The sequence below is a fragment of the Seriola aureovittata genome, chromosome 16, assembly GCF_021018895.1.
Source record: "Seriola aureovittata isolate HTS-2021-v1 ecotype China chromosome 16, ASM2101889v1, whole genome shotgun sequence".
NCBI lineage: Eukaryota > Metazoa > Chordata > Actinopteri > Carangiformes > Carangidae > Seriola > Seriola aureovittata.
Genome location: NC_079379.1, coordinates 5,497,693 through 5,513,968, shown reverse-complemented (window position 1 = coordinate 5,513,968; position 16,276 = coordinate 5,497,693). Strand labels below are relative to the sequence as shown.

Here is a 16,276-nt window from a genome sequence, read left to right as displayed (position 1 = left end):
TCAAAGTCTCACCATGTGAGAGCTGAGCCTCGTCTGCCACATATCCACCTGTTTGGGCGTCAGATCTGGAACCTGCATCCCCAGTTTGGAAGCCAGGGCCTCCACATAACCTGCAAGACTACACACACATTCACACTTGTTTAGTTATACTTTTGTGGGACTTTACACACAGCAAATAATTACCGTCACATATTTAATGACATCCTGGCCCTTGACCCTGAACCTAAAGATGAAGTTATGTTACTTTAAAAACTGTCCTCACTCTGTCACATTAAAACTGGTCCTCACAAAAATATAAAGATGAAGCAAATACATATCTGTGTTAAATTAACATGTGTTTGATTGATAAACGGAAAAAACACACACCCGAACAAATAAGTAAGAGTGTGTTAAAAAGCCTGGAAGGAAAAACCAACACAGAATATGCAATAGATGAATTCAAAGGAAAAAAAAAAAAAAATCAAGATGAAGAAAACATGGTCCATTAATTTACACTTTTAAATTTAAAAAAACACGCCCACACCACTGTACCCTTCAACAGACCTCACACATCTACCTCAGAATAAAGCTGAACCCTCAGAGACAGTGTATAAGGCTGCTTACCCGAGACCTGCCAAATCTGAGACCAGGTTCCCCAGAGCTGCAGCTGCAGAAACACAGAGAGAAACTCTTTGATTTCTGATCTTCTCTGATGAAACAAACGTGGGGTAACAGAGGAGAACACATCACACGCTATGAAGGTTTTACTGATTGGAAACGTCTCATTTGGTGAGACTGAAAATGTTTTAGGGGAAAAGTGTGAAATAAAGTGTTTCTAAAAAATATTGATCTCTCTCGTGGGGTTTTGATGATACAAGTGCTGTCAACATTTTCAGGATCATCCTTTCATTTTCATTTTTCAGATTTTGTGGGGGCTTTAGATGCACTTTGTGTGAAAAGAACCTGGTTCAGGAGGTTCTGGCATCTGATAAGGATCCTCAAAGACGTCTGCCTTTAGTGGTTTTACAGAAGAAGACTGGTAGAAGACCCTGGGGCAGAACCAGAGCACACTGGAGGCATTTGATTGGGGTGGGGGGTGGGGGGGGTTCAATGATGAGAATCCAGTCCAAGAAAATGGCGGTGCACCGGGATCTGTGCCAGTATACCCAATGGGCGGTCTGACTATGAAGAGTTTTGTGGTACCTGGGTGGTGCGAGCTAATAGTACGCTGGTGGTCACACTGAATTACATTAGGTAGTAAAAAATCTATCTAACTTAATGTCAGCTAGTTAAATCTACCTCTTTCTCTCCTGCATAGGTGTGTGACCTGTCTCCGCTTCCCGTATGATTCATTTAAAATGTATAAAAAGGAAAGTGTGTCTCATCTGGACAGGATAGCCAATGAGAAGCTGAAGGACACAGCTGGGAAGGAAGAGGTCCGGGATTTGCTTAACCTGGGACCTGGACCTGAATGAGTGTCCGACAATAAATGGATGGATGGAGAACTGAATGTTTCGACTGATGCTGAGGGTATAGTCCTTCCTCTGAGCCTGTCGTCCCTCCAACATGCCTCCATCTGAGGAAAACTTTAGAAACTCGCCCACACATGACAACCAGAACGAATAAGAGAACATACCTAAACTCCACAGTGCCAACTGGCCCACATGCATCTCTGAAAATGCAAAAAAAGATGTAACGCAGGGAAAGGAGTCCAAACAATAGATCAAAGCAGCAAAACACAAGATGAGAGTCAGTGGGAGTGAGAGAAGGTGCAAAACTTTTTTTCAGATCAAAGAGCACCTTTGGAAAACCACCAAGACTGTAGTCAGCTCCTTCCTCTTGGTTTAGGTGTCAGCAAAAAAAATCAGCATCACAACAGTCCCACTTAATGTACTACCTCAACAGTGCTTGGCAGCTATGAATAATTCACGCTGTGGATTTGGTTTTCACAGGGGAGGGCTGACAATGTGGAACAAAGTGTGCATGTCCACGGTCATTAACACTGTAGAGGCGCTCAGGATGTGTTTGTTGTGCCCTCAGTGGATCTCCGGAGGCACAAAAAGCGAAGATGCTTGAAGCTGAACACACTCGGAGTTTCCTGAGGGAGCTCAAACGCCAGATGGAGGTTCCTTCAAAGAGAAACTCTTCGGCGACGAGGTAAGACGGCGGTAATGCAAGCTCGCCTCAATTCGCCAGAACCTCTGACAAGAAAAAGGAGTGACACAACAGACGCCAGGAAGGTCTCTCCTCAAATAGAATAAAAAAATAAGTGGTAAACTAGTTGAGCGTGTCTGCCGGCTGGATGATGATGAAACAAATATAAAGCAGTGCCTGGATAGATAAAGGCGTCAGAGCAGAGCTATTGATCTAGAGCCCGTCTTCAGCCTCTGATTTGCACTTTGCAGAGGAAATTGGAGCCAAGTATCCATGGAAACGGAATAATCTTGCGGTAAAATGAGGGAGAAGGCAAAGCTCCAGTGCCTTCATGGTTTTCATGGTGTAATAAAGACCCAAACTGAGACCCCGAGCTGCAGCCATAATGACAGCAGGATGTGCTGCAATAAACTGCAATGAGATCTGAAGAAGAACCAAGTTTTTAAAAAAGACATTCTGGTGCAATTTCGTGTGTGTGTGTGTGTGTGTGTGTGTGTGTGTGTGTGTGTGTGTGTGTGTGTGTGTGTGTGTGTGTGTATATATATATATATATATATATATGAGTAATAAAAAAATGTTGAGGTGATGGGGGGGGCACTATTTTCAGATATTAGATGTAGTGTGTGAATGAAAGCAATAACTCCTGTGAGGACTTGTGGTCATAAAATTCATGCAGTGGTTCTTACCAGCCATGGTGGAGATCCCCAGAGTGACTCCAATAGAGAGTTCAATCTGTGTTCCCTGGAGACCAGAAAGAGAGTCAGGTGAAGTGTTGATCCAGATCTCTAAAGACTTCCATTTGCTCAGATTATATTTCACAAAAATCTGTGTTTTTCTTTCAGGCGAGTAATTCCAGTAAAGTTAAGCTTCATGGCTGTGTAAATAACTTCACTTACTGCTGCAATCATGATTGCATTATCGAGGAAGCCAAAGCCAACAAAGGGGAGGGCGTTGTGGAACAAAACTGCAAACGAGCAGAGACAAGATAATGAATACTGGAAGGATTAAAACAGAAAATCCGACACTTGACAAACGATTAAAAACAGAAATTCTTCTCATAGCTTAAGGGGGTCTGTCTAATCTAAAGCCTCCATAATCAATCAGTCATTTTCTCATTTATTTATTTAAGCCTCCGAGATCATTGAGGTTTCCCTCATATGCAATGAGATACAATGAAATACACAGAGATAAAATTCAAAAGAGGACAATGTGCAGTGGAAGCATTTGCACACTGAGGTGAGGTGGCTGTAGATCATCAGTAGTGAGCGTGTCCATCTTCAGAGTGTGTTTGGTGGTTAAAGGCAGATTTTCTGAGTTCACAGTAAACCTGCGGGACTTGAAGCATAAGGTAGTTGTGGTCCAGTCCAGCACAGATGTTATAAGGTGGTGAAAGTCCAATAAAGGCTTTCCTTTTGTTAGTGCTGTAAGCCAAGCATAGAAATTGCTGGTCATTTCTTGGCCTGGGAGTTCATGGAATTCATTACCACTGGCCAGAGCCAGGTTAGCTGCTGACTATAGCTTCACACTGAACAGACAGATATGAGTGGTAGAAATCTTCTCATTTAACTCTTTCCCAAAAAGTCAAACTATTCCTTTAAAGGATCATTTTAATGAAAGAACCAAGAAGAAGAGTTTTGAGATATAATTTAAAAAATGACAAAATGTTAACAAATACACTGGGACTCACTTGTTTTCAGTCTGATGAGTACAGTATATGAGCTATTACAGCATTCATAATGTCTGACACCAAAGATTTTTTAAAGAGAGAATTATATTTCCCTCTTTATTAAATGTCAGATTTTCCTGTAAAACCCCTACAATATTTTTTTAGTTTTCGACAATATGAACACTGCTCCTATCGTAGAGAGATATTGTTTTGGAAATGACTCTTCCCTTGTGAGTTCAGAGGGAAATGTTGGCTTCAAAACACAGTGGAGTCTGATTATGAGGTCAGTTATTGAACCCAGGTTATCTCTGATGCTCAGACTTCACAGAACAAACTGTTATTTGATGGAGAGGTTGACAAGAAAAATCAACAGAGCTAATTACAGTCTGTATTTGTGTGTCGCTGACAAAACAGCTTTCATCTACAGTATCAACACAAAAAAAGCTTGTGTGTGTGTGTGTGTGTGTGTGTGTGTGTGTGTGTGTGTGTGTGTGTGTGTGTTATAATCTCTCACCAAATCTGATCTGCGCTGCAGTCGGCGGTGAGGGCTCCAGGGTCTCTGAGAAGAAAAAACATCAAAACATATGTGAAGTCGGCTCATTAACTGCAGAGGTTCCACTTTACGTGCCTGCGGCAAAGGGGAGAAACTGTTTTCGGATCCCAGAGTCATCACAGTCGCCTCTCATGTTCAACAGGTAACACTCAGCGCTCCGCAGTGACTTCTCACAGAGAGACAGAAAAGCAGTTTTCCCTCTGTGTTGTGTAACTGTAGAATACATCACAACGCACCACATGAACCAAAACTCCGCTAATGAGGGTCACGTGCCGACAACACGCTGGACTGGAATCATGTCTCATTTCTGTCCATTCACATCATCAGTTAAATAAAAAAAATATCAAACTGATAGTCGCCAGTTTTAACCTTCAAAATAAGACCAGACCGGTCTTAAATACAGAAACTATCAACCTTTCATAGGAGCTGATTTAACAGTAAATAAGGTTCAAGTCCTGGATCTGGACAGTACCAGCACCTACTGACAAAGAGCTCAAGGTTCAAACAACATCCCTGTGAGCAGTGTCATCATGTACAGAGGGAGAAATTAAGACAGAGAAATATGAGAGATGGTCAGATTTTACAACTCTATTAGCACAATTAGGGATAGGAATTGTGAACCGGTTCCAAGTGGTTCCATCCATCGACATCATTTGCCTTCCACGCTTGTGTCACGCTTTCGCGAGAGGCGGTCAGCGCAAACGGCAACAAAGGAGTGAAAGAAGTGTGGCTTAATTTCACACAAAATGACGCTTACAGCGCAACGTGCAATGTCTGTGGCACTAAGATTTCAAGCAAGGGTGGAAACACCAGCAACCTGCTAAAACATTTGTTGACATAGCACAGCATTAAATATCAGGAGTGCCATGTGTTCGACGCTCTGCGCCGCCGGTCAACGGGTGCTTCCCAGTCTCAGCAGAGCAGTGAAGGTACGTAATAGCGAACCAGCCAGCTCTTTTAAGTGAACAATAGGAGGCAGCCGTTTTTTCTTTTTTAGTAAATCAATACAAGGCAGACCTAAAGAGGCAGACAGCAGCCCATCCTCAAGGGATTGAACAACTACAGAGCAGTTATTAGTTGTTCAGTGTTCAGACACTCATAATAAAATTTGTGTTGTTGACATTGAAAACCTGTATAGGCCTACTTTTTTCCACACAGAAAAGCCACAGGAATCGATAAAGAATCGGATCCATAAGCAGAATCGATAATGGCATTGCTCCAGAATGCTATCAGAGCAGTCAATGCTATCCCTCTCTATGTTCAAGAATCTCTTGAAGACTCATATCCTCTCAGAGCACCTCCTCTCCTAACACCCTCACATGCCTAACTAGCACTTACTATGCACTTTAAATAGATGTAGTGCTTACACCACGGTGTCCTACTGCACTGAAGCTTTAGAGATGTCCTTTACTTTTAAGTTGCTTAGGATAAAAGCATCTGCCAAATGAGTCAGTGTAAATGTAATGTAAAACTAAATGGAAGACAGGTGCGTTTGATAAATTCAGTGAATTTTACTCAATATAAAAACTTTTAAGCTAGTACAAAAAAGTTTTTCTCAAAGTAAGGTATTGAAGTATTGTTTCAGCATCTGTTCAGAAACTCAAAACAACAGAAGAGGTAAAAACTCCAGCAACACTTGTAGCATAAAGAGCAACTTTACTGTCAGAGATTTCAAACAGTCCCCAGCCCTACAGCTAGAAGGTGGTCTACCCTGAAGGCGTTTGATTGGCGTGTAATTGATCACAGGATGATGTTCAACAGTGCTTAGACAAAAGCTGAGCCAGGATTAACTTTTTAAATCAGACACTGTTGAGACCTCAGTCAGAGCCTCAGCTGCAGGACCACCACTGTGCCAACACATTAAAGAGAAAGATGAGGCTGCATTTTCTAAATCTGTCTGAACAAGGCCTCAGAGCAGAGCACCTTCAACATGGCTGCCCAAGGTTACAGTATGTCAAGTCAAATGAAACTCCACAGTTCCCCTGGTTCACAGTTTCTAAATAGCACTGCCTTCAAGAAGTGATGGATTTGTAGAAGGTAAACATCTGACACACACAAGGATGCGACAGCAGAGTAAAACTACAACTGCTGTGGAAAAGCTCTTTTTTCAGGATATTTCTCTGCTTCCAGACTTTCCAGGACCCTCCTGGAGCCTGAGACTGACACCAAGGAGGACAATATGGTAAACCATAAGACAACTATATTCATGTTTACAAAATAAATTTTGATTTTTAAGTTTTAAAAGTGATTAAATGACTGTTCAGAATGATATTTTAACTTTCAACCAAAGAAAAACATATTACAGAGACAAATTTTAATGTAGTTATCAAATGATAATATGATAGGAGTGTGTGAAAGGAGTCTCTGATAGTGATGAACCTACAGACAATTATCAGCTGATTCTGAAGCATATCTTTATAGTTTTAAACTGAGTTTCAGCTCACTGTTTATCTGTTCTCTTTCACCCAGTGCCAGTGAACCTTCAACCCCAAGAGGTCGCAGCGGACAAATCCAGGGCTGAATATCTTTCCCAGTCCAACCCTAGCCTCACAGCTGTTTTCAGAGAAACATCTGTAAAAAGCCAATGTCCGCTACTTACTCGGCAGTAAACAGCAGATAGATACAGTCAGAGAGCAGCTTGTGAACATAGTGGAGCATTTAGCAGCTAAAAAGCTAGATGTTTCCCTCATGAGCTGGTGGAGACCAAAGACAGAGCTAACAGCGAGGGAACACTGGACTTATCTGGAGATTCATCAGCTAGACATGAACATAGCTCTACATGAATCATCATGTTGTTCTGTAACTGCTGGATGTGGAAATAAACAGCTGCTTCCAATCACGTTCAACATATCAACTTACAAGGTGATGATATGTCAGTGTTATGTTTACAGCTTGTGTCTGCTGCCCCTGACTGGCCAGAAAAATCCGTTACTGCAGGTTTAAAAAAAAATGAAAATATTTAATAATTTACATACTAAAAAAATGTATAAGCACAGCTGTTAAAATGCCAAATTCAGAGCTAAATAAAAGTTCTGTTCTGGGTAAAATAGAGAGCAGGATTATCAGGATCCAGTCATTTCACATCCTGGTCTGGTCTTCAGTCTGACTCACTGGTGAGACAGGAAGCAGCAGACCTGAGCTTTGCGTGAAGACACTGAGCTGACTGCAGAGAAGTGGGTTACTGGAGCAGAGTGTGATCTAACCGAGGGACCATTTACAGGAGCAGGTCAATTATAGTAAAGGGTTAATCTGCCGAGGTCCTTCTCCCTCTGACCTGTGTGTGTGTTTGTGCATTTAAATGAGCTTAATGCCCACAAACTTCACTAACTTTTCTGCTAAGGCTTGGGGCAAAGAAGATAGTGCAGAGTGTGAGAGTGAGTGTGTGTGCAGCTGCATTAAGTAGCCAGAATCCAGACTCATCTTTCAACACAAACCGGCAGCAGCGGTGTGGAGAGAATCACTTCTCTGAACGACCAGCTGCTGTGGAAAGGTCAGAGTCTGTTTTAGCACAGTAGAGTCAGAGGTGTCTTTCTCAAGCACAAACAAGCCAAGAACATCTGCTGCCCTTCATTCACACAACATCTGGGTCAACATGAACTACACCTGTTGCTTTTTACTACTTAACACACATTTTTCACTGTTTTATATCATGATTTAAATACTGAACAAATCATTGATTGTACATACACTACCAGTCAAAGGTTTTAGAACACCCTAATTTTTCCAGTTATTTATTGCAATTCAAGTCGTGCAAGTCCAATGAATAGCTTGAAATGGTACAAAGGTAAGTACTGAACAGCCAGAGGTTAAAAAAAAAGGTTTGGTTACCCAAAACTGAAAAATAATGTACATTTCAGAATTATACAAAAAGGCCTTTTTCAGGGAACACGAAGTGGGTTAACAATTTAAAGCTGTTCTGCAGCAATAAAGGTTGAATCAGCCTTGAAAGCTGGTGCTACTAATTCCTAAAGCTGTTCCAACTTTTCTTGATTACATACAACCCCCTCTGTCTGCATAAAAGCAGTGTTTGAACACACTGTGGTACCAGACCCTCATTTGCGACAAAAATGGCGAGGAAAAAGGCAATTAACAATGGAAGAGAGACAGACCATCATAACACTTAAAAATGTAGGTCTTTCCTACAGGGAAATTGCAAAGAAAGTCACGGTGTCAGTGAGTAAAGTTTTCTTCACCATCAAAAGGCACTCAGAAACTGGGGGAAACTCTGACAGGAAGCGGTCTGGCAGACCCAAAGCCACAACTGAATCAGAGAACAAGTTTCTGAGAGTTAACAGCTTGCGTGATAGGCGGCTCACAGGACAACAGCTTCAAGCACAGCTTAATAGTGGTCGTAGTAAGCAAGTCTCAGTTTCAACTGTGAAGAGAAGACTTCGAGCTGCAGGTTTGACAGGACGACTTGCAGCAAGAAAGCCATTGCTAAGATGTCAGAATAAGACAAAGAGGCTCTCCTGGGCCACGAAACACCGCCATTGGACTACTGAAGACTGGAAGAAGGTATTATGAACTGATGAATCAAAATTTCAAATCTTCGGTTCATCACGCAGGATCTTTGTACGCCGTCGAGTAGGCGAGAGGATGGTTCCACAGTGTGTGACATCAACTGTCAAACATGGAGGAGGAAGTGTGATGGTCTGGGACTGTTTTGCTGGATCCAGGGTCGGTGACTTGTACAGAGTGAGCGGCACCCTGAACCAATACGGCTACCACAGCATCCTGCAGCGCCATGCAATACCCTGGTATGCGCCTAGTTGGTCAGAGGTTCATCCTACAGCAAGATATTGACCCAAAACACAAGTCCAAGCTATGCCAAAACTACCTCAGGAAAAAAGAACAAGATGGTAAGCTTGAAAACATGGAGTGGCCAGCACAGTCTCCAGACTTAAACCCCATCGAGCTGGTTTGGGATGAACTGGACAGAAGAGTGAAAGCCAAGCAACCTACAAGTGCCACACATTTATGGGAACTTCTGCAACAGACTTGGGAAGAACTTTCTGAAGAATATTTGATTTCTATTGTAGAAAGAATGCCACGAGTGTGTTCGGCTGTTATATCTGCCAAAGGTGGCTACTTTGATGAGTCAAAAGATTAGAATATATTTTGGTCAATAAATTGATTCCATGATTTATTTTTCAACTAAAATTGCTTATTTGTTCTATGCTTTCATTTCAGAGTGCAATGACACAATAAACTGAATAATTTTCAGTAAAAAACTGGAAAAAGTGTGGTGTTCTAAAACTTTTGACCGGTAGTGTAGTTGTTTTGGCTTCTATGAAAAGTTCACTCATATTTCCTGTAGTGATTTTAGACCAGACACAAAGGGTTGGGGACGATAATCAGAGTCGCTCAAAACAATGACCTCTTTAAACTGATATTTATGAGTTTCTATGCGCCTAACCTTTGTACAGCCTCTGTTAGTGGTGGCCCTTCTCTCAATGTGTCAGATGAATAAAGCAAAATTCAAACCGTTGTAAAATAAAAACTATATATGATCTCCATTAGACCCACCTTCACGTACCACAAATTCCCTCTCTTTCCTCTGAACAACTTTCTTTCTCCCTATTAAAGAAAAAAAAGACATCCATGTCAAAAGGTTTAAGCAGAGGAAACCTGTCTCAGCCTGAGTCCGACTCTCTGGGGTTTTTGTGCCATTAGGTTCACACGAGGGTTCTGGTGCTTCCCTTCTGCTCAATGAGCTAAAGTTGCCAGGCAACAAATTCTGCAGCAGTATCGCTTAGCAACAATGTTTATCCAGGATGTGACACAGGAACTAACTGAAGGATGAGGGTGAGAAAATTTTACTTTGGTCGTACTCATTTTTTAAACCAACGGGTTCCCCTTGCTGTGCATTCAAATGCTTCAAGTGCATCAACATAAAGTATTTCCACTACAGCAGCAGTGAATAGTTAAAATCGCTCGGGGGCAAGTTATTCATCTCTGTGACCAGAAAAACAAACATCACCTACAAGTTTCCCAAAGTTTGTCTTTAATCCTGACTCACTAGTTCCTGTTTTAGAAAGTTAGAATATAAAGGCAAAGAGAGGGAAGCCTCTGAGACTGAGATAAGACAAACAGCTACAGCTGAACGTGAAAGGCTGAGACACCTGTCAATAGCAAAAATAACTGACTGAAAGATAGCACACCGCCTGTATTCAGAAACTGAGCCTTAAAATGAGCCGTCAGGACTTCTGTAACCTTGTGATGTCACAACAAAGCAAGTCACTACTCTCAGCCATGCCTCAGAGATCCTACTTATCTCTGAGGGTTTACCTGAAATCTGCTATATTTTTATTTGATCACTCAGAAACAGTCAGCCAATCAGAAGAGAGGCTCAGAGCCTCCTCTCTTCTGATTGGCTCACCAACCTGTTGTTACTGGAGCTCCAGAGAGAAGCCTGAGAGAGGAGATGTAAAACTACACTGAGATGGTTTTTGGTTCTTAAAACCACAAATATATCTTCTTATGGATCAACAGTTTAAATAAAAACACAGTAAAAGTGTAAAACACAGGACCATTAAAATAAGAAGAAAAAGAAAATATGCAAAAGAAAATACAAATTAGTGTGTTCTCATCCACTACTCTTACAGTATGTGAATATTAGGAGAAGCCTATTGATATAAATAGTTGGTGGTGGTAACTTCACAGTCAGGTATCATTGACCCATTTAAGAAGAAGAGGGTCGAAGGGAAATGTTGCAAGATATTTTACAGACTTTAAAAGGGATGTACTCACCAGTTTAAATTTTACACACTTTTGCCTGTTTGTTAAGTACATTTAGCTAGAACTATTTCAGCCTAATACAACAGTCTTGCAAACAATCCCACCCGTCAGTGCAGTTTTTGTTCAGACTGCTTTAGAGAGGTGTATATTCTCTTGTTGTGTGATTTGGAGGCTGCAGTTTGTGGCGCTGTTGAATTGTATTGCATCATATTGACTATTTATATCAGTGAGGGAAGGCTAAATAACAAACAACCCTCTACAACCTACATGAAGGTAGGATTTACTAAGAGACTGCATCAGTTTTAGCTGGGTATACCTAATGCCTTCATTAAAATGATTATTTATTAATGATTGCTTTGTTTTAACGGAGGACACGGATGTAAGAGATATAAATGATTTCATTTGAAGATAATTTTGTGATAACGATGCATGTGAAAAGCAAACTGATGGAAGTGCACCTTAAGTTTAGATGAATGCTCAGAGAAAAAGCCACTGAATGCAAATGAGAGCATTTGTGAGTTTCACTGCACTGCTGCTGCATTTCATACATAAAAAATGATTTATTCTGATAATGTCCTGATTATACATATGTAATCTAAACAAATGTAGCTCTGCCTCAGTCTTCACTAGATCCCTGGAATTTTATTTATTAAATACATTTTATTAGTTTACATACAGCAGGGGTCCAAACAACAGAGACAACAAACTTTTGGACCCCTGCTATATATATATTATATGTTTATTGAGGGTTTGTCACACAGTGAGTATTTTGTCTACTTTACAATGCTGGCAGCAGTGTATCTTGAATTGCAGATTCAATGTGATGACAGCATTAAATTACTGAGGCAGAATCTTTTCAAATCAATATTGATCTTAAACCTAATTAAAGCACTTATTGATCACAAAAGTTGGTCAAACCATTATACAGTAGGGTTGCTGTGGTAGTCAGTGTTACAGGGGTCACACGGTGTTCAGGCACACAGTGATTACATAACTTGACTACCAGTTGTCTTTCTTCCATATTTTATAGACAAAAAAAGCACTATTTTGGCAGTATTTCAGATTTAAACTCAATGCCATGAAACCTAATGACATTAATGAGGCAATCTGGAGGCAGCACCTTTAATCTAAAGATATCTGACAGATATCTTTTCTTTTAAAATGTCCAGTGTAGTTGGTAACGCCGGTGTTGTCATGAGTTTATTAACTGGTGGCAAAATTTCCATATCATGGCATTACTATTCTACAGCCTCTGTCTGAGCTGAGCAGATCCAGTAACAGCAGAACTTAAATCTTCGAGTTGGACACTGAACCCAAAACACATTAATCAAGAAGACTCACTGGTGAAATGATGTAACAAACATCACCCCCCAAAAATGCTATTAGTCAGCTCTAAAATCTTCTCTATCTAAAGAACTGAGCCGAAGACGTGATTTTACACACACTGATCCTCACAGCTCGGTCCAAACTACCATTTCTTTAATGTTGGTGATAAACAAGGAGAAAAACAAAACTTTTCAACTGTTTGATCAGGAACACAACTCTAACTAATGAGTTCAATCTCAGTGCCTCAGTAGTTTCAATACCACTGATTTAATGAGACAGAAAACTCAAGAACTTCTCATCTGCACAGTGTGTCTGGGCCTATGGCAACAGCTGGGTATGTTGGTTCATCACTGAGACTGATCACTGAGACTTAAGCTACATCCACACTACTACATTTTAGTTAAAACATATGTATTTTTCTATTTTTATTCCTGTTTTCAAACCTAAAACGAAGACTTTTGGAAAAGCTGCTGGACCTGCTTTAGTTCAAAAACTCTGGGGTTGTGTCTGGGGTGGAAACTGAGACCTTTGGAAACAATGACTAAGACACCCCAGTCCCTCCCAATTGGGTTTATCAGACTACCAGTGGTGAATACAACATGGGTAACGAATGAACATTAAACGGTATAGAAATTAAGTATCATGATTATATTGACCAAAATCATCACGGTTCTCAGTATTATCACAGTACTGTTAAAATAATTCAAAAATTAATAAAACACAACCTGAAATCTTTTCACGAAGTGAATGTTTGTTTTTAAAACATTAAAATATCATCATGTCCAACACATCTATTAACATCATACAAGTCTGTAAACGCAGGAATAGCAATTTTTTTCTGTGCGTTAATGTCTTTCAGAGCACAGACACTGTAGACACACCTGTCACCTGTCAAGCAAGGTGCTGCTAAACCAGAAACATTGCGGCCGCACTGCACTCGGGATGACAGGGAGCTGCAGCCCTTTTTAAAATCACACAATCACAGATCGAAGCGTCTCACACGGAGGTTCAACGATTAGCAGTTCACTGTTTTTCTGCTGCTCTGTGGTCATGTGACATCGCTCAAAACAGAAAGACAAACTCATCTGGCAGTATAAAAGGAGTCAATCGCCTTTTTAGTGGGTTTAGTTGCTTTTAAAAAACCTGCTTATGTCACTACCTTACGCCATGTTTTGACTGACACATTAACAAACCCAAGAACAACCCAACTGCACCTAACGTGAGTCAAATTAACCACAGCAATTAACCGCGGTAATCAACCCTGCTTATAGCGATAATTAAAATTGAGGTCAAGGTCCTCTGGGGATGAATCCAGGGAAACTAGTTATCTCCGTCTTCATACATATCATAGTGTTGAATGGGTATCTCACAGAGCACAGGTATTTCAGTCACTCAGTGGTTGTTAAAATTTGTTATGGGCACAATGTTTAAAATATCAACTCACCAAGTGTCAGGAAATCTCATAGGCAAAGACTCTTTCATTCAGAGTGTTGGCCTAAAGGTTAAAGATAGAGCTTGTTGATAGAGGGTCACCAGTTCGATTCCTGGATAAATCATTGCCACTTAATACTTAAACTAAATACTATAAAAAAAAATTAAAAAAAAAAAGGACTGTGGTTGCACTGAGCAGCTAAATAAAAAAGGTGATAACAGTAAGGTTTTACTTTTTCAAAATGAAAGAAGGTATAGTATTTCTTCCTAACCCTGACTGGAGAACACTACTGTGGTACTGCTCTTATCCACTCTGAGGTATACTGACAGTACTGTTCTGTTAATACCAAGTTGAAATCCTAAATTGGACACTGTGCGTAGGATAAAACCACACTCAGGCCAAGCTCCATTATATCCTCCACTAATGGTCAGGATCTAAGAGCAATTTAAATCCATCCAACAGCTTTGTTTTAGGTGTGCAGCCTCACGGAGCCACTGGAGTGGCTGTTGACTTTTCATCTTGTTGAAAGAATAATATCAATTTCAAATGTGCTGCTGAAAATATCAGGCCACACTGTGGGAATAACCCATTTTCACCCTTCCTGAATTTTGACTGCAGTGTAACTACAAACACTCCTGACTCGTGGGAGAACGTGTCCAGAAATAGGTCTGACTGACGCAGACAAAAATTAATATCGCTGCACAATCTGCCGATAGCAGCAGAGTCACAGTCAGATAAGTGAATGCAGAAAAGTTGGAAGGCAAGACAAAGGTATAGCACCTTCTCATACACTGCTTTTAGTTCCAACTTTTCAAAGGGAGCCAGTTGTTCCATGCTTATTTCGCCTTGTTGTAACCCTGTCTTTGCGGTTTCGTGCTCTGCTGGGTATAAATAGCTTTATATTTTGGAAACACCTTGACATCTACAGAGATGTTATATTATTCTTGTAACCTGTGATTCCACTGAGCCAAGCGTTGTCTTAAAACTAAGATGCCTGGCAGGCAGGAAGTCCACAGCAGAGCTGAACTTTGCCGACTTTGCGTTTGAAGCAAAGAAAACAGAAATCTGAATGTCATGTTTTCGACAGCAGCAAACAGCATCTCGTCTCTGTGTCCTTTGTTGTTGCAACAGACGTCTGCTGTCCTCCAGTAACAGCACCGCTACACTGTCTATTGTGTTCCCCCTGTTATCTGGCAGGCAGGCAGCGGAAGCCTGCTCTCAGCAGAAACTCCTCTTATGTCCCTAAGAGCCAGTTCCCTCAAAGCCAAGAGACTATAAGATGCTAAGATATGGAAGTTTGAATGAGGGGTAGCAACGTCAGCGTTTCTGTGCAGGTGAGGAAAATTTGAAGAGAAGACTGTGAAAGCTCCGAGTCTTAAAAAAAAAAAAAAAAAAAAAAAGAGAGAGAGAAAAAAAAGGAGAGAAAACTTAATGCTGTGGTGTCACAGATGATTTTTTTAGGTTTGAGAGATACTGCGTACCAGCGGCTCTTCACCTGCTCATTTCACTTTTGTAAAACTAGACAAGAAGAAATTTTCCCCAAAGCTTGATGATGATTATCACCAACTTCCAATCTCAGTCAAAACTTCAGTCACCACAACTCAGACACCTCCAGTGAATACAACTCATGTTTACTGAAGCTACTTCACACTAAAAGCAGTTATCCATTGTCTTTTGTGAAAGGAGGAAATTTTAAATCTTATTAAATTTCAAATGGTAGAATTACATGAAATCACCCCCCCCCCCCCCATTTTTCAGCCCTAGAGGCTGACACTTGACCCCACTAATGCCGTCTAAGAGCTCTGGCAAACGGAGGGGTCAATAACTAAAAAAGTTAAACCTGTTATCAGAGGAGAGAGGACAAAACGGTTGTGGTGATAAACTTTCACACTCATGGATACGGTTGTGGCTGAATGGGAGGAAATCCTGGTCAAGGTTCTGAACTACGGTGGAACTACAGTACGCAGTGTAATTTGTTTGCTTATGGCAGCTTGTTGGTAAAGGACTGTGGTAAAAACGGGATAATATTGTCCTAAGTTGTGCATTACAAAACTATGATGGATTCAACAAAAGGCAGCTTCACGTTGGTGGTTCTTTGTCACTGCATAGTTCATTACAAACCTCATTGCAACTTGTGTTCAGAGCTCAGACAGCCTCATTTTCAGTGACAGATTTAATCAGACTGAGTCTTATTCCAGTGTCAACATTCATCACACTGAACTCATCCACACTGAAGAATCTGATGTCTGGAGGTTTGATGTGGAAACTAGTTAGAAGCCACCAGAATGGTGATGAGTGTTCTTCAACCTGTCTGTGCCAAAAGTGACGCTCCCAATTATTTTTAGTCCACATGAAAGTTTGATTTCCAAAGCTTTCAGTCTAAAGGAGCGTCCAAGTGATGAGGTGCCAGGCTGATGAGTGAGAGGAA

The 16,276-nt window shown here is 40.9% G+C and overlaps 1 protein-coding gene across 1 annotated transcript in view; it reads right to left on the bottom strand.

Moving 5' to 3' along the window:
• The window catches only part of tmem65 (transmembrane protein 65), a 34,484-nt gene that overhangs the window by 4,866 nt on the left and 13,342 nt on the right, over window positions 1–16,276 (bottom strand). Inside the window, exons 2-6 of the mRNA XM_056399100.1 lie at window positions 4,314–4,358; window positions 3,030–3,097; window positions 2,820–2,874; window positions 604–646; window positions 13–118 (exon numbers count right to left, since the gene is read on the bottom strand). Of these exons, the coding sequence (XP_056255075.1) occupies window positions 13–118; window positions 604–646; window positions 2,820–2,874; window positions 3,030–3,097; window positions 4,314–4,358 (317 nt within the window). The remainder of the gene's footprint in view (window positions 1–12; window positions 119–603; window positions 647–2,819; window positions 2,875–3,029; window positions 3,098–4,313; window positions 4,359–16,276) is intronic.